At 44.9% G+C, this 27,889-nt stretch overlaps 1 protein-coding gene across 1 annotated transcript in view; it reads left to right on the top strand.

Annotated features, from left to right (window-relative positions):
- PRPF6 (pre-mRNA processing factor 6) overlaps positions 1 to 27,889 on the top strand; it is a 58,674-nt gene that overhangs the window by 9,019 nt on the left and 21,766 nt on the right. The window contains exons 4-11 of the mRNA XM_084774833.1: positions 1,110 to 1,188; positions 1,858 to 2,034; positions 2,235 to 2,390; positions 7,428 to 7,522; positions 8,249 to 8,405; positions 9,093 to 9,255; positions 17,474 to 17,592; positions 18,513 to 18,731. Coding sequence (XP_084630959.1) covers positions 1,110 to 1,188; positions 1,858 to 2,034; positions 2,235 to 2,390; positions 7,428 to 7,522; positions 8,249 to 8,405; positions 9,093 to 9,255; positions 17,474 to 17,592; positions 18,513 to 18,731 — 1,165 coding nt within the window. The remainder of the gene's footprint in view (positions 1 to 1,109; positions 1,189 to 1,857; positions 2,035 to 2,234; positions 2,391 to 7,427; positions 7,523 to 8,248; positions 8,406 to 9,092; positions 9,256 to 17,473; positions 17,593 to 18,512; positions 18,732 to 27,889) is intronic.

The raw sequence follows: 27,889 nt of genomic DNA, 5'->3' as shown, positions 1-27,889 counted from the left end.
CAGTCTGTCCTTGAACTCACAGAGATATGCTTACCTCTGTCTCTCAGGATTCAGATTACAAGTGTGTGCCAACATGCCTGGTTATAAAGGATTTATTTTGATGTAAGCATATTATTACTTGAATAGCTGTGAAAGTAAGATATCTGGTTTCTTTAGTTTCTGTTTTAATTTGGTAAATAATTGAATGATTAGATTTGTGATCGTATTCAGTTGTCTAAAATATATTATTTTTGTTTCTTTGTTTTACAAGACAGGGTTTCTCTGTAACAGACCCTGGCTGCCCTGCATTTTTTGTAAACCAGGCTGGCCTCGAACTCACAGAGATCTGCCTGCCTCTGCCTTCCAAGTGCTGGGATTAAAGGCACATGCCACATACCCGGCTCTAAATTATATTCTGTTCACTGTTATATGTGTCTAATTGTTTTTGGTTATTTAATTAAGATATACAAAAAAATTCTGATTTTGGGGGGGTTTTTTGTAATGAATTTTTAATTTTTATTTTATTTTTGGTTTTTCAAGACAGGGTTGCTCTGTGTAGCCTTAGCTATTCTAGACTCACTTTGTAGACCAGGCTGGCCTCGAACTCACAGTGATCCTCCTGCCTCTGCCTCTCGAGTGCTGGGATTAAAGGCATGGGTTTTATTTTTTAAGATTTATTTATTGGGGGCTGGAGAGATGGCTCAGAGGTTAAGAGCACTGACTGCTCTTTCTGAGTTCAAGTCCCAGCAACCACATGGTGGCTCATAACGATCTATGATGAGATCTGGTGCCCTCTTCTGGTGTGCAGGTGTACATGCAGGCAGTGTACTGTATACATAATAAATACATCTTTAAAATAAAGATTTATATAATATCATATCTATATGACTTTTTTGCCTGCATGTATGTATGTGTACTAAGTGCACACCTAATGTCCATAGATGTAAGAAAAGGGGGCATTCATTGGAGTCCTTAGAACTGGAGCTGTGGATAGCCTTGAGCCACCATGTGGGTTCTGGGAGAAGTAACCCCAGGTTCTCTATAAGAACACGTGCTCTAAGCCTACATGTAGTGTTTCTCCCGACCCTACATCTAATATTTCTAATGCAAGCACATATTTTATTTTCTAGAGAACAAAGAGAAAAAGAAGAGATTGAGAAATACCGAATGGAACGTCCCAAAATCCAGCAACAGTTTTCAGATCTCAAGGTGAGCAGATGGGCTAACATCCTGGGTCCCAGGCCTGCACCCAAGCAGCAGAAGGCCTGGCTGCTCTGGTGCGACACTGTTGAGCCTTCACTAATGCTGCTCTTTACTCCGTTCAGAGAATTCATTGTTTAGAATTAATTGTTCAGTATATTTGTTTTTGTTGTTTGTTTGTTTGCTTTTTGATTTTTGAGTCAAGGGTTTCTCTGTGTAGCCTTGGCTGTCCTGGACTCCCTTTGTAGTCCAGACTGGCCTTGACCTCACAGCGATCCACCTGCCTCTGCCTCCCAAGTGCTGGGATAAAAGGCGTGCACCACCACAGCCTGGCTAGGCATATGCTTTTAAACTGCTTGCCTCTTAGACTTGACCTGGTAATTTGCCTTTTAGTAAAATAGTGCCAACCCAATAAATTGATTCTTCTAAATAAAGTAGAAAACCACGCCTGTCAGGAAGCTCGGCAGGTAAAGGTTCTTGGCATTTGTTCTTGTATGTGTGTATGCACACATGCATGTATGTACATACAATACATAATAAAGAAATGTATAATAATTCTTTTTTTACATGGAAAACCATTTGTGCATCAGTCCTTTCTAAGGCACAGTTGGCTAGAGGCTAGGGAGGGCAAATGTGGAGTCTAAAGATGATTAACACTTGGGATCTACATATTTCCAGAGGAAGTTGGCAGAGGTCACAGAAGAAGAATGGCTGAGCATTCCAGAGGTTGGCGATGCCAGAAACAAACGTCAGCGGAATCCGCGCTATGAGAAACTGACCCCTGTTCCTGATAGTTTCTTTGCTAAGCATTTACAGACTGGAGAGAACCACACTTCTGTGGATCCCCGACAAACTGTGAGCATGTGAAAGAGGCAAATGGGGCTTCTTTAGTCTGGAAGTGGTGAGAGGGTGGATGTTGGTTGCTTCTGTAGCTTTTCTGTGGCCGGAGTCTGCATCGCCATGCCTGTTAGGACATGGGGACTAGGTGGGCAGTGTTCAGAGGGGGTGGGGCTCTTCAGCATGACAGTTCAAGCCAGTGTTTATCCTCCTTCTAGCAATTTGGAGGTCTGAACACACCCTACCCAGGTGGCCTGAACACTCCGTACCCAGGTGGAATGACCCCAGGATTGATGACACCTGGGACGGGGGAGCTGGACATGAGGAAGATTGGCCAAGCACGGAATACCCTGATGGACATGAGGCTTAGCCAGGTGAGGACTCCTCATGCACCTTTTTCCGTGGATGGTACTAAAAGGGGGAGAAAGCAACAAACTTGGGGCACGTAGCTCAGTTGGTAGAGCACTTGCCTAGCAAATGCAAGGCCCTTGGTTTGGCCCCCCTCCACCCCAGCACAAACAAAACAAAAATACTTAATAAATTTTTTTCCCTTTGGTTTTTTAAGACAGGGTTTTTCTGTGTGGCCCTGGCTGTCCTGGACTCAGAGGCCAGCCTGGTCAACAAAGTGAGTCCAGGATAGCCACGAGTACAGAGAATCCCTGTCTGAGAAAAACAGTAGCAGCAGCAGCAGCAGCAGCAGCAGCCCCTTTGTTCCCGCCTCTTGTGTGGTGGGTGCCCAGCTGAGTTGTCTCAGTAGCTGATCTCGCTGGGTCCTCTTTGTCCTCTGCCTATCTAAAGCACTGTCCATCTCTGGACGCAGTGGGCTTCCAGTGGTCAGTTTTTTCTAAAGATTTGTTTATTTTTGATTTATGTGTACGGATGTTTTACCTGCATTATATGTCTTGTATACATGTGTGTGTGCATTGTCTACAGAGGCCAGAAGAGGGCATTGGATTCCCTGGAGCCAGAGTTAGAGATGAGCCCTCTTGTGAATCAAAAATCTGGGTCCTCTGGAAGAGCAAGCAGCCACTGCTTCTAACCCTCCAGCCCCAGTTAATGATTTTGTTGTAGTGCACTTACATATCCACTAGCCTCTCGGGGTCTGAGAAGCAGCTTTACTGTAGCAGCTCATCTCCCTGTTAGTTTTTTATTTAACATCAGTGTTATTTTGTTGCCCTTGGTTTGCTATTTTTCTCTCTCAGCTGTTGTAGAATTAATATTTTTTTTTTGTAAAAACATTGAGAAGCAGCTGGCCATGGTGGCATACACCTTTAGTCCCAGTACTCAGGGAGGCAGATCTCTGTTCACGGTCAGCCTAATCTACAGAGTGAGTTCCAGGATAGCCAGCGCTACACAGAGACACCGACCCTGTCTGGAAAATAAAAACAAAAACAAAATCTCCATAAAAAGAAAAAGAAAACAAAAACAAACAAACAAACAAAACCCAAAACAGCTGGGTTCCCCCTTTTCCACCTGATCTGAGGAAACCCCAGATCCTCTAAGGGGTGTCACGTAGCCCTCAGGGAGATTACAGGCCCAAACCAAGCCTTTGCCAATAAGAAACCCTTTCAGTGTGCACCTGGAGATTGCTGGAAATACCCTCCACGCTAATGAGATTTTTCGGGACCTTAACTTTTAACCAATGACTTTTTTCCTTACCTCTATTCATACCTGGAGTTCTGTGCTCATCTCCCAACCCCCGCTGCCCATAGGAGAGTTAAGGACTGCGTTCTCCCTCTTATGATAGGACTGTGCTGCTGCATGTAAATGAAGTAGCCCTGGCACCCCCTGCCCCCGTGAATCAAACGCATTCACCCCTGAAGCCCTCCCACTGCCCAAGGTCTATAAGTCCCTGTTGTTTGTTTGTTTATTTTGTTTTATGTATATGAGTACACTGTCTTCATGCACACCAGAAGAGGGCATCAGATCACATTATAGATGGTTATGAGCCACCATGTAGTTGCTGGGAATTGAACTCAGGACCTCTGGAAGAGCAGTCAGTGCTCTTAACCACTGAGCCATCTCTCCAGCCCCTATAAGTCCCCGTTTTACATGAAATAAAGGGGGCCACCACCATCCAGCTCACCAAAAATCAAAATAAAACAAAAAACCCAAAACACTATACCATGGTAATTTTTCAAGTTAAAGTGTGTGTGTGTGTGTGTTAATCTTTACATCTTCCTTTTTTAAATTTTTTGAAAATTTATTTTCTGTGGCAGGCAGTGCCCCATATACATAATAATAAATAAATAAATCTTTTTAAAAATTTAAAAAAAAAAAAAGGAAATTTTTTTTCTGTGACAGGATCTCACTGTGTTGACTAAGTTGGGCTCCAGTTCCCAGAGTCACTGCCTCTGCCTGGAGAGTGTTGGGATTAAAGGTGTGTGTCTCTATGCTTGGCCGGATTTATCTTTTTAGTTTTTCTTTTTTCTCTTGTATTCCTGGCTGTCCTGGATTCACGTTGTAGTATAGGCTGGCCTCGAACTCACAGAGATAAGCCTGCCTCAGCCTCCTGAGTGTTGGGATTACAGGAGTGCGCCACTAGTCCTCCACTCCCTCACTGGCCTTTTTTGGTTTTTCAAGACAGGATTTCTCTTGTAGCTGTGGCTGTCCTGGAACTCACAGAGATCCACCTGCCTCTGCCTCCTGAGTGCTAGGATTAAAGCCACGTGCCACCACTGGCTAGATTTCTTCCTCTTTTTTTTAACCGAATAACTTTTAAAAACTGTTTTATTTTCTTATTTTTATTTTACGTGAGTTGGTGGGTTTTTGCGTGTGTGTCTGTGTGAGGGCTTTGGGCCACCTAGAGCCAGAGTTACAGACATTGTGAGCTGCCATGTGGGTATTGAGAATTGAACCTGGGTCCTCTGCAAGAGCAGTCATAACCACTGAACCATCTCTCCAGCCCTCGTATATTTTCATTTGCTTTGCTTTTGGCTCTTTTGTCTTCCTAGACCCGGAATTAAGAGTCTCCCAGCATGGGTTCTGGGGACTGAGCGCAGGCCCTCTGAAAGAGCAGAAAGCATTTTTAACTGCTGAGCCTTTTCTTAGGTTCAACATTTATATGCTTTTCCTTTGAAAATAGTCATTCTTAGCCAGGCATGGTAGTGCACGCCTGTAATCCCAGCACTTGGGAGGCAGAGGTAGGCAGATCGCTTTGAGTTTGAGGCCAGCCTGGTCTACAAAGTGAGTCCAGGACAGTCAAGGCTCTGATGCAGGAGTGTTTGTGACAGCAAGCACTCCACTGTTTGAGCCTCATTTGTGTCTGCCCCTGCACCCCTTTGTTTTGTTTTTTGTTTGTTATTGTTTGAGATAGGTCTCACAGTAGCCCAGACTGGCTTTGGGCTTTCTGTGAAGTGTAGGTGGTCTTGAACTTTCAGTCACCTTTGCCTCAGCCTTGTAAGTGCTGATACATTATAGGCATGAGCCTGTCCTGCTTGAACTTTTTTCCTGGCGTTAAACCCATGTATAAGGATACATGCCGGGCTAACATTTTCCTGTTCCTCACCCTGTACATTTTAAAAATCAAATTATACTTATTTATATTTTTATTGTTGGCTGTGTGTGGTGGTCTGACTAGGAATAGCCCCAGCCTCCTGTGTTTGATGTCTTGGGCCATAGGGAATGGCACTATTAGGAGCTGGGGCCTTGTTGGAGTGGGTGTGGCCTTACTGGAGAAAGTGGGTCACTGTGGGGGCAGGCTTTGAGGTCTAAGGAGCTCAAGGCTGGGCCAGTGTGACGCAGTATCCTGCTGCCTTCAGATCAAGATTTAAAACTCGGGGCTAGAGAGATGGCTTAGAGGTTAAGAGCACTGACTGTTCTTCCAGAGGTCCTGAGTTCAATTCCCAGTAACCACATAACCATCTATAATGTGATCTGATGCTCTCTTCTGGCCTGCAGGTATACATGCAGACAGAGCACTGTATACATAATAAATAAATCTTGAAGAAAAAAAAAGATAGAAAACTCTAAGCTTTTCCAGCACCGTGTCTGCTTGCATGGTGTCGTGCTTCCCGCCGTGATGATAATGGACTAAACCTCTGAAGCTGTAAGCCAGCCCCAATGACATGTTTTCCTTTATAGGAGTTCCATGGTCAGGGCTGGAGAGATTGCTCAGAGGTTAAAAGCACTAGCTCTTCTTCCCAGCAACCATGTGGTGCCTCATAACCGTCTATAATGAGATCTGTTGCCCTCTTCTGGTATGCAGGCAAAACACTGTATACATAATAAATAAATAAATCTTAAAAAAAGAGAGAGAGAGGCCAGACGTGGTGGCGCACGCCTTTAATTCCTGCACTCGGGAGGCAGAGGCAGGCAGATTGCTGTGAGTTTGAGGCCAGCCTGGCCTACAAAGGGAGTCTAGGACAGCCAAGGCTATACAGAGAAACTCTGTCTCAAACAAGCAAACAAACAAACACTCAAAACAGAACAAAAAAAAGAGTTCCATGGTCTTGGTGTCTCTTCACAGCAATAAAACCCTAACTAAGAAAGTGGGGGGTGGGGGAGGAGGCTGCATGAGCCCCACAGCTGTGGAGCTGGAATGGGAAACATGACCAGAGCAGGCTGTGAGGTGCTCCGCTCTGCCACCTAACACCTGAGAGGTCTCTTACTTGAGGCTGGCTAGCCAGTGAGCGCCCAGAGCTGAGGTTACAGTGCACATGATAGTTTGTTCACATTAGTGCTGGGGATTTTAATTGGGGTTTTTATGCTTGCCATGAGCCGCATCTCTAGTCCCCAGGCCTCTAAAAAAATATTATTGAGTCAGGGTCTCACTACTTGGCTGATTTGTGGTTTCAAGTGTTAGAATCCATGATGGTGGAGTGAAGAACGGAGAACTCCTATCTTGATTCACAATCATGTTGGAGAGAAAAGGAGACACTGGGAGTGGCCAAGCCTTTTGAAACTTCAAAGCCCATCTCCAGTGACAAACCATCTCTGACAAGGCCACACCCTCTAATCCTTTTCACCATCTGGGGACCAAGTGTTCACACATAACCTATGGGAACTATTCTTGTTCAACCCTATCCCCCCAGTATTAATCCTCGTAGATTTCTCCACTTCCTTTTTCTTGATGTTTTGTCTGTATCTCTATGTGAGGGTGTTGGATCCTAGAGTTACAGATGGTTGTGAAAGCCATGTGCGTGCTGGGAATTGAACTTGGGTCCTCTAGAAGAGCAGTCAGTGTTCTTAACTGCTGAGCCATCTCTCCAACCTGAATTTTCCACTTTCTACAGTGAAGTAGAAGATATTTTTCCAATCACTAACTGTTGTTTGAGTTACAACAAGGCTGCTTCCCTCCTGACTACTTGCCCTTGGTGAGGTCTGCTGGGAGGCCTGTAGAGTCTTGGGTAGTTCATTGTTTTACTTGGCTGGTCATGTCTAGCTGACTCTCATTGTTACCTACCTCACAGGTATCTGACTCAGTGAGTGGGCAGACCGTTGTGGACCCCAAAGGATATCTGACAGATCTAAATTCTATGATCCCAACCCATGGAGGGGACATAAAGTGAGTATGTTACAGAGCTGTGAGTTAAAACGGGAACTCTAATTGCCTAGTATGTTGTAGAGTTTTTTAAAAAAAGAATGTACGGCCGGGCGCTGGTGGTACACTCCTTAATCCCAGAACTTGGGAGGCAGAGGCAGGCGGTGAGTTTGAGGCCAGCCTGGTCTACAAACGAGTCCAGGACAGTCAAGGCTACACAGAGGGACCCTGTCTCGAAAAACAAAAAATGTACAGTGCAAATAGAATATGGATGCCAGGTGTTGTGGCACACGCCTTTATCCCAGCACTCTGGAGGCAGAGGCAAGCAGATCTCTTGAGTTCAAGTCCAGTCTCCAAAGAGAGCCAGGGTTGTTACACAGAGAAACCCTGTCTTTAAAAAAACCAAAAACCAACCAACCAAACAAACAAACAAAAAAAAGCCATAAACAAAAAGATATGACATGGGTGTTCTGAGAAGCGTAGACATGTATTTGTATTTGTGTGTAGCTGATAATAATAAGGCAGTGCTTGTGCTGGGCTAGAGAGCAGCTTGTTAACTGTGTCGCGTTGCCTGTCTGGACACTCAGGCCTCAGTCTGTTCAGTGCCCACATAGAACTCCTTTGGCCTTTGCACCCTCAGCACATCTTCCTTAGCAGTTAAAGCCTTGTGTCTGAAGGGGTGTCTTCTCCCTGGCTCCTGCCGTGCCCTCATAGTGTGGGCTGATGTTTTGTGTCTTCTCATTCTTACAGTGATATCAAGAAGGCGCGACTACTTCTCAAATCTGTTCGAGAAACAAACCCTCATCACCCCCCAGCTTGGATTGCGTCAGCTCGCCTGGAAGAAGTCACTGGAAAGCTACAAGTGGCTCGGAACCTTATTATGAAAGGGACAGAGATGTGCCCCAAGGTGAAGCCTGTAGCACAGTTCTCTTGACATGATTTCTGGCTCCGGGAATTCCTGTGTTCTGCCAGGCATGGTTCCTATCCTGGAAAAATAGAGCCAGAGCAAGGTTATAAATAGCTGGAAAGGAGTGGCTTGCTCGCTGGCTTTTTTGGAGTAGAGACTGACCCACCAGTATAATGGCAGAGTAAGCTAAGTATCACTGAAAGTGATAAACTGCGCAGCTTGTCAGGCCCCATAATATGGAAACCTAGAGGTTGAAGCAGGAGAGGTGGCTCTGCAGCTGAGAGCTCTGGTGCTCTTCTAGAGGACCTGGGCGTGATTCCAGAGCCCAAGGAGCAGCGCACAGCTGTCTGTAATTCCATTTCCAGGGGATCTGATGCCCACTTATGGATGTGCATCCAGGCAGAACACCCCTATACATCATACAAGAATAGGTAAATTGGGGAAACCTTACAGGTTAGTGCTAGCTCATAGTATATTCCAGCACTTTGGTTTTGGGAGGTGAGATGATTGAGCAAGACTTAAAAGTGCTATAAAACTAACTGAATGTCATGTGTTTTCCTGTGTGGACCAGATAGTCCTGATAGTGAAAGAAGCCCTCTGTGGAATTCTCTGAACTTGAGGCACAGAGCAGAACCTCCCAAGCAGACACCCTGCTCATGTTCTTACTGCTCTCTTTTTTTCTCCCAGAGTGAAGATGTCTGGCTAGAAGCAGCCAGGTTACAGCCTGGGGACACAGCCAAGGCTGTGGTGGCACAAGCTGTCCGCCATCTCCCACAGTCTGTTAGGATTTACATTAGAGCAGCAGAGCTGGAAACAGACATTCGAGCAAAGAAGCGTGTTCTCCGGAAAGGTAAGCTGCCTTGGGAGGAGCTTCTCAGACCGTCCTTGAAGGCGGTTTTCTTGCTTTCTGATGCTTTGTTCCCGTGGAGAACAGTTTCACTTTTCTTTTCCTCAGACTTTTTCTGAGAGTAGTTAATAAGCTGGTAATGTTGCTTAGGCCTTTTCCTGGGGTGGTTGCCTCTGCCCTTGAAGGACTCTAGTAGATTGGAAACCACATTCTTACCTTTCTGTAGTGTGTGACCTGACCAGGCACTAGCATCCTAGTTTTCCTTATTCATATACAGGGACACATTGGTGACTCTGAAAGTATAGTTCCGCCAGGACAGCCTGTGCTCCGGAAATGGAGTGTCGAAGTGCTCAAAGGTACAGGAAGAAGTAGTCCAGAAGCACCACTAATACATGTTACCACGTACACACAGAACAGATGCTAACCAGGAGATAGGGTTTTCTTTTCCTTGAGCCAGGCATGGTGGTGCACGCTTTAATCCCAGCACTCGGGAGGCAGAAGCAGAGACAGGCAGATCGCTGTGAGTTTGAAGCCAGCCTGGTCTACAGAGTGAGTCCAGGACAGCCAAGGCTAACACAGAGAGACCCTATCTCAAAAAACAAAAACAAAACCAAACAAAATAGATTTCTTTTCCAACTTTTCAGGAAACCGGGGTAAGGTCTTTTTGTTTTTTGTGTTTTTGTTTTTGAGACAGGGTTTCTCTGTGTAGCCTTGGCTATCCTGGAACACTCAATCACAGACACACACACATACTCTCTCTCTCTCCTCTTTTTTTTTTTTTCCTCTTTATTTTTTTGCTTTTTCTTTTTTCGGGACAGAGTTTCTCTGTGTAGCCTTGACTGTCCAGGACTTTGTAGACCAGACTGGCCTCGAACTCAACAGCAACCCACCTGCCTCTGCCTCCCGAGTGCTGGGATTAAAGGCGGGTGCCACTACCGCCTGGCTATGGAGCTCTCTTTGTAGACCAGGCTGGCCTCAAAGTCACAGAGATCACCTGCCTCTTCCTCCCAAGTGCTGGGATTACAGGCGTGAGCCACCACTAACTCCAGCAATCTGTTCTAATCTCCTGGCTCCTTCTAATTCTCTGGCTTGTTCGGTCTTTACCCAAGCTCTCTCTCTGCACCCTGTCTCCCTGTTACTGTCCCAGTAAAACTGTCTCTTCTCTCATTCTCTGTGTTGCTCTCTTAAGTAGCTTCCCTTTCCTCTCTTTTCCCCTGAGAGTTGGGTGAATCCTATTCTGTCAAGATTCTCTGATTTGTCACTTTCTTTTTCTGCCACTCAATTAAACATCACTTTCAAACATGGGTTCTTCTACAAACTAACTTGACCTTCATTTGGGATTAAAGGCATGTACCATCACACCTGAACCTAAGCTTTTCTTTACTTGAAACTTGCTCTATACCAGCTGGCCTTGAACTCTACTTGCCTCTGTCCCCTGGATTAAAAGTGTGTTTGTATTCCAGCCAGATCACACAGACCTAGGTCTTTGGATGTGATCTCTTGCCAGAACAGCCATGTTCTGATTTAAAATTCTGCTACATTCTTATGTATAGCCCAAACTGGTCTCAAATGCACGATCTTTTGTTCGTTCCCTGGTGAGTCTTGCATACAGGTATTTCGTATCATGCCTCCCTTTCCTCTTAACTTTTTACTTGCAAATAGAAGCACTGAATTAAGACTCAAGACCCTCTGACCTGTAAAACGGTCTCCTCGGAGTAGAGTGGCAACTTGACTGTCCCCTGGGAGTCATGGTTGGTCTTAAGACTTGCTTGAATTGTTCTGCCTTTGGGTTAGACCTCTTCCTGTTGAGGTTGGATAAGTCAAAGTAGTACCTGAAACCTGTGGGAGCTGCACAGACAGCACTGTACATTCAGGAACCTATGTATTCTGATGTATAGATTGATGTATGCACGCCGTGGTACTTCATGTAAGGTGAGGCCTTGGCTTAGAAGGCCTTTTTGTCTTCGGGCACTCTTTTTTTCTTTTTAATTTTTTTAAAAAAATTACCTTTATTTTATGTGCATTGGTGTTTTGGCTGCATGTATGTCTATTTGAGACCATCAGATCTTGGACTTACAGCTTACAGTTGTGAGCTGCCATGTGGATGCTGGGATTTGAACCTGGGTCCTCTGGAAGAGCAGTCAGTGAGTATCCTTAGCTGCTGAGCCATCACTCCAGCTCCTTCTCTGGTGCTCTTAAGGCTTCGAAAATATCCAGCTATTCTGCCAGGCCACTGTGCTGGCTAAAATGAGGAATATATGGAAGGCCCGTCCTGCATGGATCTGTGTGTCTTATGGTTCTAGTGCTGTGAAGAGACACCGTGAGCGCTGTAACCACCCATCCCCCAAACAAAACAAAACAGCGTTTCTCTGTATAACAGAGCCCTGGCTGTCCTGGACTCACTCTGTAGACCAGGCACCTGCCTCTGCCCTCCCTGGGATTGAAGGCATGTACCACCATGCCCAGCCTGAGCACATAGACTCTTACAAAGGAAACATTCGATTGGGGCTGGCTTATAGTTTAGAGGTTTAGTCCATTGTTGTTATCAAGGGAAGGCTGGTGACAAGCGGGCAGACATGGTGCAGAGAGGGAGCTGAGAGGTCCACATCTGGCTCTGCAGGCAGTGGGAGGAGGTTTGACTTGTGCTTCTGAAACCTCAAAGCCTACCTGCCAGCGAAGCACTAACTCCAGCAAGGCCACACCCAGTATTCAGACCTCCCCACTGAGGATCTTTTCTGACCATATTTCAGTTGATTCAGTGAATCTAATCCTAGGCAAAGGCTTTTTCCTTCTCAGTCCTGTGGTCCTAAGCCTTTCCTATAGCCGTGAGTGTGCTGCTAGGATAGTGGGTAAGTCCTTAGCTTCTAGTTATGGGAAGTGTCTGCCTGTACAGCTGCCTTTCTCCACTCTATCTTTTCTGTGCTATTTCCAAACTAATGAAGCTGCTGCATTTGCCACCTTCTTGAGGCATGGCTAGGTAATGCTCAGTTCATGGAGACACAGGCTGTTTGACTCTTAGCCAGGACTATCTCCCTGCTGGTATCATCTTCCTCAGTAGGTGAGCAGATCCGGCAGGAGCTTTCTTTTGTGAGGCTTTGCTAATACACTGTGCAAGCTTTCCTAAGACCTAGCTAGACAGTGTGGACCTGTGGTGTTGGACCTGTGCGTTAGAAGAACCTAGACTGCTGTGGAGTTGTCTGTTCCTTTAGGTCGCACCACGTAGCCAAACCTAGAGTACTTAGCAGACAGGCAGGACGGTGCCCCTGTAGAGTTCAGGCCCTGAGATCAGGCGTGAGCCTCCAGGAGGCGCTGCAAGAGCATCTGGGTCTCATCACGGAAGGGAAGGCCCAGCGTGCCCCAGACCATGGCTCCTGCAGAATCCCACCAAAGCGTGGGCCCTTTGTGTTTGTGCAGAGTGTCTCCCTTTTTCTGCCTTGCCAGCTTTAGTCAGCATAGTGGTGTCCACCTCAGGCTTGGTCTGTATGCAGTGGAGCATCTGGTCTGGCTTGGCTGTGAGGCTGCTTGCTCGCCTAGGTGGCACAAGCCCTCACATATAGCAGGTCAGTTCTTCCACTGTTGAGTAGGCTGAGACAGGGTTTCTCTGTGTAGCCTTGGCTGTCCTAGACCAGGCTAGCCTAGACCTCACAGGGATCCGCCTGCCTCTGCCTCCTGGGAGTAAAGGCGTGCGCCACCACTCCCGGCTTCCCTGGGTCTATTTTCAGCAAGATTGGCCTGTGTGCTTATGGGAGACCAGGTCTTCGGGGGCTGTTTGGGAGTGGCTATGGTATCTCCAGACTAAAGCTACACTTTGTCCCTTCCAGCAGGCATCATTCGCTCTAGGAAGCTGGGCAGAGGCTTGCTCTGTCCTGCACGCCAGTGCCGAGGCTGCCCTCTACCCTCACACTACAGCGCTCGGGGTCATCTGCCCTACTTTTAGCTTTTCGGTGAATGGGGTCTGAAAAGGGGATCCTGATGCTTTAAAAAAAAAAAAAAGCTTTGGAAGAACCTGGGCTATGCCGTGTTAGCACTCTCCTGAGTGGTCTCCCTTCTCTGACATCATTCCAGCTACTTTTGGTGATGAGCCAAAGTGTGGCAGGGCCTGCCAACTGCAGCAGCCTCCTGGGCCACTGCTATTCTTTTCCATGATTTCTTCTTACTCGTCTCAGCCTGCTCAGTAGGCCCTTCCTTAGAGTAGTCAGTCACCTCTTATAAGCAGCTTGAATTCTTATTTTTTATTTTATTTTTTGGCATTTCAAGACAGGGATTTGTTATTTTTTTAAAACTGTGTTTGTGGCTGCCGAGTGCCTCAGAGGTTAAGAGCACCATTCTCCCAAAGGTCCTGAGTTCAGTTCCCAGCAACCACATGACGGCTCACAACCATCTATAATGAGATCTGGTGCCCTCTTCTGGCCTGCAGGCGTACTACAGGCAAAACACTGTATATTTATTAAATCTTAAAAACAAACAAACAACCTATTTGTTTCTCCCCATAACCTGGCTATCACACCAATGATTGAGACTCTGTTCTATTTAAACAAGCTTCACAGCCAAATAACTGAGCAGTTACCACTGCATTCTTAACCTTCTAAGCTTATCTGGCTTACTCGCAGCTTACATCTTGCAGCCTTCGCTGTTCAACCTCTCCCTCCTGATGTCTCCTGGACTTCTCCATGGCTACATCCCCTACTTTTCCTCCTCCCCTGCCTGGCAGGAAGTCCAGCCCTATTCTCTCCCCTGCTAGCAAGTGGCTGTAAGCTGCTTTATTGACATAGCAGGGGACAATTGGGGAGCAGTGTTTACACAACATTGAGACAGGAGATTCTCAGAACAAGGATTGCAACCATATATAAGGGATACAGCAATCAGGTTTGAATTACACAGTTGTTTTGTTTTTGTTTTTGTGCATGTGTCAGAAAGTGAGTGTCAGGAACCAGCTCTCTCTGCTCTCCATTGTGAGGTGAGATTAAGCAGTGGCTGAGGGACCTGTGTGGAATTCTTTATAGATTTCAGTTGCTATCTGGAGCAGAGAGGTGGTTTAATTTAATTTTATTTTATTTTTCTGTCATTGGGAGTGATGTTGGTGGCTGTTGTTTTTAACAAAATCTCAAATGTTCAATTTTACTGATAAAGACTCAGGAGTCAGATGCTGGCAAGAAAGCACCCAGCTGGCCTTGTTCCTCAGCCAAAGTCCCAGAAGGAAAACGGAGTCTCCTTCTCTACACTGTCTCAAAAACTCTCAACCTGAATGTTCTTCCCTTCTGTTTTCTGTGTCTCTCTGTCCTCCTGACTTCCTCTTACTCTCTGGCTTTTTCCCTATGTCCACTTCTTGTCAGCTGATTGCTTGCTCTGCCTCTTGACCTGTGGTTGACTTTGTTTAATCCTGCTTTGGAGTAAAGGTGGGTGCTAATGCTGAGCCACACCACAACTAGAAACAGGTTTTCCCATAAACAACACAATCTCTGGGTTCACAGTGTGATCAAATGCCCTGCAACAGGTGGCATTGCAATTCCATTCCTCTTTCTGCTCTTCTTACCAGAATTATTCTAAGGAGAATGTTCTTATATCAAAATCTAGCTACTCTATTTTTCAGTAAATGCTTGATTCATTAGGTTTATTTATTGTTTCTAGAATCACAAGCTTCTCTCCAGCATTCCTTAATGGCAACTAATGAGATTTATTTACTTAAGATTTAAGATTGGCTGGATAGCTGGGCGTGGTGGCGCATACCTTTAATCCTGGCACTTGGGAGGCAGAGGCAGGCAGAGCTCTGAGTTCAAGGCCAGCCTGGTCTACAAGGTCAGTTCCAGGACAGCTAGGACTACACAGAGAAACCCAGTCTCACAAACAAACAAACAACAACAACAAAAAATTTAAGATTTACTTTTGCTCAATGCTAGGTATTGAATCCAGGATCTCATGTGTACTAGTCAAGCACTTTGCTACTCAACTTTTAACATTTTAAATCATTTTTTTTTTTAAAGAGGCAGTGTCTCGATTTGGCAGGTTATAACACCAATCCTCTTGCTCAGTTTAATCTAGAAATCTTCCTGTCTCAGCATTCCAAGTAGCTAGGTCTATGGGTGTTCATCACTGTACTGGCTCTTGTTCTTTCTTGAGCACTGGTCATGAACTCCTGGGTTCTAATGTATTTCACATTCTGAGCATATTGCAGTGAATGGGTAGGTGGGAGCGGTGTTGAATCCAAGGCATCATACATGCCAAGCAGATTCTTTATCCATGATCTACATTGCAGTTTTTAAATAGTGGTCTCTTTCATCCACAGTTTAACTTGAGTTTAAGTTACCTACATTCAGCCACAACATGAAAACTAACACAGAGTTGTAGAAGTAATCGGGATATGGGGACACATCCCAGCCTGTGAAAGGTAGAGGCAGGAGGATCAGGAGTTCGCTAGAGACATCCTTGAGTATGTAGCAATCTGAAGGGATTCGCTAGAGACATCCCTGAGTATGTAGCAGTCTGAAGGGATTCGCTAGAGACATCCCTGAGTATGTAGCAATCTGAAGGGACTCGCTAGAGACATCCCTGAGTATATAGCAGTCTGAAGGGACTCGCTAGAGACATCCCTGAGTATATAGCAGTCTGAAGGGACTCGCTAGAGACATCCCTGAGTATATAGCAGTCTGAAGGGACTCGCTAGAGACATCCCTGAGTATATAGCAGTCTGAAGGGACTCGCTAGAGACATCCCTGAGTATATAGCAGTCTGAAGGGACTCGCTAGAGACATCCCTGAGTATATAGCAGTCTGAAGGGACTCGCTAGAGACATCCCTGAGTATGTAGCAATCTGAAGGGACTCGCTAGAGACATCCCTGAGTATGTAGCAATCTGAAGGGACTCGCTAGAGACATCCCTGAGTATGTAGCAATCTGAAGGGACTCGCTAGAGACATCCCTGAGTATGTAGCAGTCTGAAGGGATTCGCTAGAGACATCCTTGAGTATATAGCAATCTGAAGGGACTCGAGGGCCTGTGTGTGTTTAAGGGGGCAGTGAGCTCACACATCCGGAAATCTGCAGGCCGCAGAAGTAGGTCATTCACAAGTCACACGATATTCTGGGAATTATGGTGAAACTCTGCCCTCCTGACAAGAACTGGGCTGCCTCTGGAGCGTCCAGGCTACCTGTCACGCTGGCGGCCAACCACGTGTCACTGTCCTAGTTATCTAATGACAGCACAGATGCTCCCACACACAGGTTCTGACATGCTACAGAGAATGCCATCACTGCTCTGTAGGGGTCGCTTCTAGAGTTTGCTTATGACTTTTTCTTCTTCTTTAAAATTTTAGGTTTTTTTAAAAAAAAGAATTTATTTATTTATTATGCATACAGTATTCTGCCAGCACGTAACACCTAGAGGCCAGAAGAGGGCACCAGATCTCATTATAGATGGTTGTGAACCACCATGTGGTTGCTGGGAATTGAACTCAGGACCTTTGGAAGAACAGCCAGGGCTCTTAACTTCTGACCCATCTCTCCAGCACCCCCCCCCCTTTTTTTTTTTTTTTTAAGACACATTTTTTTCTGTGTGGCCTTGGCTGTTCTGGAACTTGCTTTGTAGACCAGGCTGGCCTCTAAAGTGCAGGCATGTACCTGCCTCTGCCTACAGAATGCTGAGATTAAAGATGTGCGCCATCACTGCCTGACATAAAGTCTTACATATTCTTCAGGAAAAACATAATCTGGAGGGTTTTGTTTCTTGTTTTTCTTATTTTTTGACAGTGATCATTTAAAATGTATTTTTAGTAAACCATATGTGGGTTTTAGGTTTGATGTCTTTTTTCTTTCTTTTTTTTTTGCTTTTGGTTTTTTTGTTTTTTGAGACAGGGTTTATCTGTGTATCCCTGGCTATCCTGGACTTACTTTATAGATCGGTGTGGCCTGAAACTCATAGACATCCACCTGCCTTTGCCTCCCAAGTTCTGGGAAGGTGTGCGCTACTGAGCCTGGTTTTTGTTTTTTGTTGAGGGTTTTTTATCTTTCCAGACAGGGTTTCTCTGTGTAGCTTTGGCTGTATTTATATGACTGTTCCTTTCTTTCTGGTACACCAAAATGCTTCCTGTCTGGCTTTATGTCTGCCCTACATCAAAGGACCCACAAAATGGGCATGTTTGTAACTCTTGTTCATCACCATTGCGGGAGGGTGAGCGTCTTACCCACCTGGCAGTGTCCTCCTAACACTTGTCATTTGGCCTTTCCCAGCCCTTGAGCATGTTCCAAACTCTGTTCGATTGTGGAAAGCAGCTGTTGAGCTCGAAGAGCCTGAAGATGCTAGAATCATGCTGAGCCGAGCGGTGGAATGCTGTCCCACCAGTGTAGAGGTGAGTCCAGTGCCTGGGGTTGCGGTGTGTGTGCTGCTTACTTAGGTACGAAGGCCAGAGAATGGCATTCCACAATACCATGTGAGGGAACAGAAGGTGTCAGTTATCGTGGTACAGGTAAAAGTGCAGTGCACGTGGTGGGTGTGAAGTACAAGTGATGGGCGCACAGTGCATGTGGTAGCCGAGCAAAACCGACTCCATTGTGCTCATCCCTGATACCTGTAGAAAACTCTTGGGAACTGTACTCTAGTGCGTGTGCACACGCGCACACACACACACTCTCTCTCTCTCTCTCTCTCTCTCTCTCTCTCTCTCCCTCGCCCCCCCCCCCCCTCTGCACACTTTAGTGATGGAATGTTGCAGTCAGTAACATTGAGGCATGGGCGTCCCAGAGGCCTAAACGTCACTGTACAACTCTCTGTGAACCCGCCCTCCTCACTTTCTGCCCTAGCGCCTGCTGTCAAGTCTGGCACTTGCACATTTAACCAGTACTAGAACTTTTTTTTTTCTTTTTTACCTTTTTAAAAGACAGGTATAGCCTTGGCTGTCCTGGACTCGCTTTGTAGACCAGGCTGGCCTTGAACTCCCAGAGATCTGCCTGCCTCTGCCTCCCAAGGGCTGGGATTATAGGCGTGCACCACTGCACCTGGCTATAGTGCTTATAACTTCTGATCAAGAGTCCTATCAACCTTTTGTGCTAACCAGTGTCAGAAGCATAACTGCATAGCTGATGTAGTGAAAGCTCTCCTACGACTCATTAAGGTTCTGTTTATGCTTGAGAGCTTTCAGAAAGCACTTTGTTGAAGTGCTGTGGGTCACTGAGACTGGCTTGTCATCCAGCTAGAAGATACCACTTGGTGCCACCAGCATTCAGCATACTTCTCCCCATCCCCCCCTTTTTTTCTCTCTTTTTTGTGTAGCTCTGGCTTGCTTTGGCAAGGCTGGAAACTTATGAAAATGCTCGCAAGGTCTTAAATAAAGCACGTGAGAACATTCCTACAGACCGGCACATCTGGATCACAGCTGCCAAGCTTGAGGAGGCCAATGGGAACACTCAGATGGTGGAGAAGATCATTGACCGAGCCATCACCTCCCTGCGGGCTAACGGTGTGGAGATCAATCGGGAGCAGTGGATCCAGGTGAGCCGTAGCTCAGGGCTCTGTTCTGAATGCAGACTTAGTTAGGCGGGGTATTGCAGACGCGCAACAGTGCTCAGGAAGCTAAAGCAAGGGGCTTGCAAGTTTAAGGCTACATAGCAGGATTATGTTTTGAGTAGGTAAATACATTTTTTCTTTCAATTTTATTTTTTGTATATGGGTGTTTGACTGCATATATATCTGTGCTCAGAAGAGGCACTAGAGTTAAGATAGTTGTGAGCTGCCATGTGGGTGCTTGGAATTGAACCCACATCCTCTACAAGAGCCGCCAATGCTCTTAACCACTGTGTCATCTCTCCCTGCTCTACAGATGCCTTTTGGGTGTTGAGGTCTCACATAAGACACACAGCAGTACTGGAGAGTTCCCACACTGCTAGAGGAAACAGGCTCATTGTGACTTTGTTCCATACGCTGTCGTGTTTTTGTTTGTTTGTTTTTGAGACAAGGTTTCTCTGTGTTGCCTTGGCTGTCTTGGACTCACTTGGTAGACCAGGCCTGCCTTGAACTCACAGACATCCACCTGCCTCCACCTCCCCAAGTGCTGTGACTACAGGCGTATGCCGTTGCGCCTGGCTTCATGTGCTGTCACTTTTGACAGACCCAGTACTTTGCGATGCCTCGGGTGAGTGCAGCCGCGGCTGGCTGGCGTGCTTGTGCTAGTTGTCTTAGAGTTACCGTTGCCGTGATGAGACACCGTGACCTTGAACTGTGGGTTCTCCACCTGTGCCCAGTTCCCAGAATAATGGCTCTGAGACTTTATTATCTATGAGTAAATGCCTAGGCCATAAGCTTTAGCTTGTTCCCAAACCAGCTCATAACTTAATTTACCCATTTATTGTATTCTATGAGTGCCACGTGGCTGGTGACCTCTCCTCAGTTTCGTGTGTCCTTAGAGTCTGGGGCCAAATCTCCCGCCTTTGGCTCTATCCCAGAGTTCATCTGTTTCTCCTGGAACTCCCACCTCCTGTTTCCTGCTTCAGCTAATGGGCCATCAGCTTCCCCCTGTCTCCCACCCTCCCAGACAGGGTCTCTCTGTGTAGCCTTGGCTATCCTAGACCTGTTTTGTTGACCAGGCTGGCCTCAAACTCACAAAGATCCACCTGCCTCTGCCTCCCTGAGTGCTGGGATTACAGGTGTGCGCCACCATTCAAGGCAGTGTTTCTAATAGCTGTGTTTTCTCTTCTACCTTGAAGATTTTCTATAACTTTGTAAGTGTAGATCTGCTGCCTTTTTAAGCTTTTTGTGTGTGTGTGTCTAGAAAAAAAAAATGTTTTTTCCAGACAGGGTTTATCTGTATAGCTCCATCTGTCTCGGAACTCACTCTGTATCCCAGGCTGGCCTCAAACTCACAGAGATCTGCATGCCTCCACCTCTAGTGTTGGCATTAAAGGTTTTAAGGTGTATATGTGTGTGTGTGTGTGTGTGTGTGTGTGTGTGTACATATATACACACACACCTTTGGAGACCAAGAAAAGTTTTTTCACCAGGCATGGTGGTTTAGGCCATTTTACTCTACACAGTGAGTTCCAGGGTAGCCAGGGCTATCTACTAAGACCTTTCTTTAAAAAAAAATTTTTTTTTACATTTGCCTGCCTTCCCCCTTCCTTCCTTCTTTCAACAAAAGAAGTGTGTGTGTGTGTGTGTCTGTGTGTGTGTGTGGCTGTGTGTGTGTGTGAGAGAGAGAGAGAGAGACAGAGAGACAGAGAGACAGAGAGACAGAGAGACAGAACAGAGAGAGAACAGTGTGTGGTTGTCAGCTTTTACCTTTCACCTTGGTAAGGTCTTATTGTTTGCCTCTACACTGTGTACATTAGGACAGCTGACCTATGAACTTTGTTTTATATATATAATTTAATTTTATTATTATTATTATTATTATTATTTATAATTTAATTTTAATTTGTGTGCATTGGTGTGAGGGTGTCAGATCCATTAGAACTGGAGTTAGAGGCAGTTGTGAGCTGCTGTGTGGGTGCTGGGAATTGAACCCAGGTCCTTTGGAAGAGTAGACAGTGCTCTTAACCACTGAGCCATCTCTTCAACCCCTGCCTGTGAACTTCTTAAAGAGTCTCCACTCTTTGCCTCCTCTCTGGGTGTAGTACTATTAAGATTACAGATATATTTGCTAGATATAAAATCCTAGGGTGGGGGGCTGGAGAGATGGCTCAGAGGTTAAGAGCACTGGCTGCTCTTCTAAAGGTCCTGAGTTCAGTTCCCAGCAACCACATGGTGGCTCACAGCCATCTACCATGAGATGTGGTGCCCTCTTCTGGCCTGCAGGCGAAACACTATATATATAATAAAGATATGAATGACTCTTTAAAAATAAATAAACAAAATCCTAGGGTGATGCTTTTTTCTTCTATCACTTCAAGTATGCTCGAACCACTGCCTTCTCACATCTGTACTGTTCTGTGCATGCTGTTATCTTTAATGCAGACTTACATATCTATCTGGCAGGCTGGGCAGTGGTGGTGTACAACTTTAATCCCGGCACTTGGCAGTCAGAGGCAGGTGGATCTCTACAAAGCAAGTTCCAGGACAGCCAGGGCTATATAGTGAGAACTTGTCTCAGAAAACAGAAACAAAAATCTGGCAAGGGTGTTACTGTATAGCCCTGGCTGGCCTCGAACAGCACCCAGTCTCACTGCCTCAGCCTCCTAAGTGCTGGGACTGCAGCTACGTGCCACTGAACCTCTGGCAGTTGTTTTGTTTTTCATAATTGGTTTTTCGTTTGGGGTTGTTTGTTTATTTTGCTTTGTTTTTTATTTTAATTTTTTTTATTTTATCTGTCTTAACTGTCTGTGCATCATATATATGCCTAATGTCCGGTTATGGGCTTCTAAGTGGGTGCTGGAAATTGAACCTGGGTACTCTGCAAGAACAGCCAGTGCTTAACCACTGGGCCATCTTTCTAGCCCCCTTCATCATTATCAGTGTTAGGTTTATTTCTTTGCCTTGTGTGTGTTGAGACACGGTCTCATGCAGCCCTGGCTGGCCTGAAACTCACTGTGTAGACTCAAACTCATAGCTCTACCTGCCTCTGCTCTCAAGTGCTGGAATTAAAGAGATGTGCCCAGCATCATCATTTATTTTAGTGATATGCCTTGATACATTGTTTCTTTTTTATTTGCTTATTTGTTTGTTTGTTTGTTTGTTTGTTTTTTCAACATAGAGTTTGTAGCCCTCTGTAGCCCTGGCTGTCCTGGAACTTACACTGTAGACCAGGCTGGCCTTAAACTCCCAGAGATCCTCCTGCCTGCTTCTGCCTACTGATTCTGGGATTAAAGGTGTGCATCATCACTGTGCCCAGTGGTATATTCTTTTTTTATTTTTTTTAATTTTACAGTTCAGCTTTATTTTTAATAGTTTATTTTCATTTCATGTGCATTGGTGTTTTGCCTGTATATATATATGTATCTGTGTGAAGGTGTAAGATGCCTGGGAACTAGAGTCACAGACAATGTGGGGGCTGGGAATTGAACCTGGGTCCTCTGCCGGAACATCCAGTGCGCTTAGTGTTGAGCCATCTCTCCAGTCCTCAGCTTGGAATTTGTGTGTGTGTCTGTGTGTGTGTGTCAGTGTCTGTGTGTGTGTATGTCAGAGATCTGCCTGCCTCTGCCTCTGGAGTGCTGAGATTAAAGGTGTGAGCTGTCATGCCTGGCCGTGCTCAGTGTTTTATGTGGTTGCTTGAAGAGAATTTGAACTCAGGTCCTCACTCTTGTGCAGTGAGCACACTGACCTTCTGTGCCGTCTCCCTAGACCTTCATTAGATTTCTCTGGAAATTTTTCATCTACTGTATGTTCAGGTACCACCTCTCCTGTTAAAGACAGGTATTTTACTATTCTTTTAAAATTAGTGTTTCTTTGTAAATTACATCTATTTGTAATGAAATGTGTGGCCTCAGTGCACCTGTGAAAGTCAGAGGACGGCTTGTAATGAAATGCGTGCCCTCAGTGCACCTGTGAAAGTCAGAGGACGGCTTGTAATGAAATGCGTGCCCTCAGTGCACATGTGAAAGTCAGAGGACGGCTTGTAATGAAATGCGTGCCCTCAGTGCACATGTGAAAGTCAGGGGACGGCTTGTAATGAAACGTGTGCCCTCAGTGCACATGTGAAAGTCAGGGGACGGCTTGCGGGAGTTGGGCCTCTGCTTCCACCATGTGAGGCCTGAGGACTGAGCTCATGTCTCAGCTTGTGGCATGCGTCTTTACCCACTGAGCCATGGCACCAGTTTTTATTTTGACAGTTTATTAAATTATACTTAATATTATACTTACATATTATTATATAGCTCATTTTACATTGTTTATCTGTCATGTGTAAGGGCCCTGAGTTGGATCTTCAGTATTACACTGCATAGGAAATTCTATAAAGTTAATTTTTTAATTAAAACTCTAAAAATGCTTTATTAATTTAGAAAATTTATATAGTATATTATCCTATGCATAAAACATAGTTAAACTTGTTCAAAATAGACAAATATTTTTCAAAACATTCATAAAGTTGCATATTCATCCTTCAATATGTATACATTTAGGGGTGGGGTGGGTATGAACTCTTTAAGTAGATCACCAGTGTCTTAGAACTAGCCCAAGTGGTGGCGCACACCTTTAATCCCAGCACACGGGAGGCAGAGGCAGGTGGATCTCTGAGTTCGAGGTCAGTCTGGTCTACAGAGTGAGTTCTAGGACAGCAAGGGCAATACAGAAACCCTGCCTCAGAAAACAAAACAAAAAATAAAAATAAAACATGAATAAACCCTAAAAATTGTTTCAAAATTTCTCTAAAACTTAAAAGTTAGAACTACCATATGACCTTGGTATTCCATTCCCTGACCTATAGAAATTCATCATTTTTTTCCCTCGTGAAATATGTGATTATTTATTTTACATTAATATTTTTATAATATTTGGTATGACAGTATAATATAGGGCATTGCTAACAGTTTTCTTTTTCTGTTTTTTTAAACATTTTTAGTTTTTTATATATACATTTATATTATTACACATATATACAATAAACTATATATAGCAAGAAGATCCATATATAAAAATTTATATATATATAAATATTACATTCTTAGTGTTTTGGCTATTTGTATTTGGCAGCCTTGAAAACATCTTTCCTATCTTGGTGCATCTATAATTCTGAATGTATTTGGTGTTTTGTTTGTGTGTGTGTGTGTGTGTGTGTGTGTGTGTGTGTGTGTGTGTGTGTGTTTCCCAAGACAGGGCTTCTCTGTGTAGCCTTGGCTGTCCTAGACTCACTTTGTAGACCAGGCTGGCCTCAAGCTCATAGTGATCCTCTGCCTCCCGAGTGCTGGGATTAAAGGCGTGGGCCACCACCACCTTTGTTCATTTTTCAAGGCAGGGTTTCTCTATGTATCCTTGGCTGTCCTGACTCGCATTTTTATCATGTATGTATGTGTGGGTATTTTAGTTTCTTTTTTATTGCTAATTCCATGACCAAGACAACTTAGAGAAGGAAGTGTTTAATTGGCGCTTACAGTTCTGGGGGAATAGGAGCCCATGTCCATCACAGTGAGAGTGTGGTAGCAGGCAAGTAGGCACAACACAGAAGGGGGCGAGAGCTCACATCCCGCTCTACAAACTGGAAACAGTGAGAGCACATTGGACAGGAGGCTTTTGAAACCTCAGGCTTGCCTCTAGTGACACACCTTTTCCAGAAGACCGTGCCTCCTGGTGCTTCCCAATCAGCCATCAGCTGGGGACCAGGTAGTCAGATATATGAGCCCGCAGGGGCTGTTCTCATTTAACCACTACAGTGGGTATGTGCACGTGACTGCGGGCTCCCGCAGAAGCCAAACATTGGGCCCCCTGAACCTGCAGTTGTAGGTCACTGTCAAGCGGCCTGATGCTGTTCCTGGGAATTGCACTTGGGTCCTCTGGAAAGCAGTACATGCTCTTAACCACTGATTTTAGTTCTTGCCCCACTGAGTGGTCTTGGCATGCTTACCGAGACTCAGTGGATGATGAATGTTGAAGATGTGTTTGTGAACGCTCCGTTCTGTTCCATTGGCCTCTGTGGTTCTTTAGGAATGTGAGGCCTGTATTCATTCATTATTTTCTATGTTTGGGGACAAGCCAGGTTCCTGTGTATACTATTCAAACATTCTGCCGTTGAGCTACAACTCTATCCTTTACTTTAATTCTTTTTCTTTTTCAAGTACTATAATATGTGGTATGTGCATGTGTGTGGATACACACACCTTGTGGGCACATGTGGAGAATAACAGAATATTTTCCTCTATTGCTCTCCACATTGAATTTTTTTTTCAGGCTCTCTTGTCTTAGTTCCTTTTTTTCTGCTGTGACAAAGTACCATGACCAAGGCAACTTACAGAAGAAAGCTTTTAGTGGAGGCTTAGCTTCAGAGGATACGTCCATAACCATCATGGTGGGAGCATGGCAGCACGTAGGCAGGCCGCCGTGGAGCTAAGAGCTTACATCTGACCCACAAGCTTGAGGCAGAGAGCAGGCTAGCTGGGAACGACATAGGCTGCCCCAGTGACACACCTCCTCCAACAAGGCCACACCTCTGAATCCTTCCCAAACAGTTCCGCTGACTGGGGGCCAAGCATTTGCTTATGAGCCTTTGGGGCCTCCTCATTCAAATCAGCACACTGCTGCTCTTGAGCTAGAGCGGCTGGCCGGGAGCCCCTGCGTTACAAGTGCTTGCTGTGTGCCCACCTTTCCTGTGGGTGCTGGGGGCCACACTCAGGCTCTCCGTGCTCAGCAAGCATTGTACTTGCTAAGCCATTTCCCCTTACCCCCTCTTTTGTATTTTAAAGACCTTGTAATGGATCCTGTCTGACCTTGAGCTCTTGATTCCCTCCCAGCCCGCGTCTGTCTGCCTACTGGTAGGACTTACAGGTACACACCACCGCACACTTTGTCCTTTATTTTCCCTCCCTCCCCCTTCCTTTCCTTTCCTTCTCTTTTTTTCTTTTTTAGAGACAGCATCTTGTCTTCACTGTATGTTGCCCTAGATGGCCTGGAATTTACTATATTGCACCTGCCTCTGCCTCCCACATGCTGGATAGAATTAAAGGCCTGTGCCATCACACCCAACTCTTTTTTCCCCCGGTTGTTCCCCATTGCACTAGGGCTGATTTTTTTTATTTTGTTTTGTTTTGTTTTGGTGTTTTTGTTTTTTGTATTTTTGATTTTGAGATAGAGTCTTACTAAGTGCCTCAAGTTGGCAATCCTCCTGCCTTAGTTTCCCAAGGAAATAGAAGTATAAACCTGTATCATAGAATTTAGCTTATTTTATTACCATTTTTATGCGGTTATAGGTGGAATTAATTTTGTTATTTTGACATTGTTGAGTATTTTTAATGTTGTGTTTTTGCTAACCTTATACTAATTCTAATAGATTTTAGTTGATTTTTTAGAATTTTCTCCATACAAAATCATGTTATTTGCAAATATAGCTTTGTCTTTCTTCCAAGTTGTTTATTACTTGTTTTTTTTTCTAAGATTTATTTATATATTACTTATACAGTATTATGCCTTCACATGTGCCTACAAGCCAGAAGATACCAGATCACATTGTAGATGACTGTGAGCCACCATGTGGTTGCTGGGAATTGAACTCAGGTCCTCTGGAAGAGCAGGCAGTGAGTGCTCTTAACCTCTGAGCCATCTCTCCAGCCCTGTTGATTATTTCTTGTTTAATTGCCTGAGTAGAAACTCCAGCAGAATGTTGAGTGGTAGCAGTATGCTAGCAAACTTCTTTTCTTGGTTCCTGATCTCATCTTTAACCCTGATAGCCAGCCCACTTACACTTTGCGTTTTTTAAAAAAGATTTATTTATTTATTACATATACAGTATTCTGCCTACATGTAACCTGCACACCAGAAGAGGGCACCAGATCTCATTATAGATGGTTGTGAGCCATCTATATTGAATTGAACTCAGGACCTCTGGAAGAGCAGACAGTGTGCTCTTAACCACTGAGCCATCTCTCCATCCCTACACTTTGCATGTTTTGTTTTTTCCATGTTTCATTTTGGATAATTTCTATTGCTTTGTCTTCAGCCTCACTTTGAGCTAACTGACCATATATTTCACCTAGTACATTTTTCAGCTCAGATTTCTTAGTATTCATTTTTCAAAATTTAATTTTGGTCTTTTTCCCTAATGTCTCTAAATTAATTTATTTTAATTTTGTTTTCATTTATGTGTGTGTGTGTGTGTGTGTCTGCTTACAAATGTATAAATGCTTTCAGAAGAGGGCATCAGAACTCCTGGATTTGGAGTTACAGGACGTTCTAGGACCTGGACTCTGGTCCTTTTAACCTCTAGCCATCCCTCCAACCCCGTCTCCAACTTATAAACATATGAAATATTATTATTTATTTAAATATATGGCATATTATTTATTTATTTGTTCATTCATTTATTCAGTGCTGGGCAACTCTCTGCTACTGACCTGCTTCCCAGTCTTTATGGCTTTGTCTGCTGGTTTTCTCATCTTTGTCAATTTTTATAGATTTTTTCCCCGTTTCTTTGCATGCCTGGTTATTGCCTTACACTGTGAGTTTTACCTTTTTGGGTGCTATCATTAACTGTTGGAATGCAGCCAAATCATCTGGATACACTTTGATCCTTTGGGTTTTGCTTTTCTGCATGAAAAGGCAAGGCTTGAGCAATATTCTTTGGTTTTGTTTTGAAACCGAGTCTCTCTGCTGTGTAGCTCTGGCTGTCCTGGAACTTGCTATGTAGACCAAGCTGACCTCAAATTCACAGAGAGTCATGGGCCTCTGCCTTCCTAAAGGTGCCAAGTCCGCCAAGTCCTCGGGCCCCAACTAGTGTTCTGCTGATGGTCCCACTGGGTGACATCCCTCTGTGCGTTTTACCTGGTGCTCGTAACAGCTGGGGGTTTCTGGGCTGGCTGGTGTGTGACTTAGCTGGTTGCTTACAGGCTTACTCTAGCTGTTCCTTTTCATTGGCTTCTTCTGGGACTCTTGTTTCTGTGATACATTCTTCTGCATGTTGTTGTTTTGGTTTTGGTTTTTTGAGACAGGGTTTCTCTGTGTAGCCTTCACTGTCCTGGACTAACTTTGTAGACCAGGCTGGCCTCGAACTCACAGAGATCCTCCTGCCTCCCGAA

This window comes from Acomys minous (assembly GCF_964271855.1).
Source record: "Acomys minous genome assembly, chromosome: 3".
NCBI classification, from domain to species: Eukaryota; Metazoa; Chordata; class Mammalia; order Rodentia; family Muridae; genus Acomys; species Acomys minous.
Note: the sequence above shows the minus strand (reverse complement) of the source record. Positions and strands in the feature narration are given on the sequence as shown.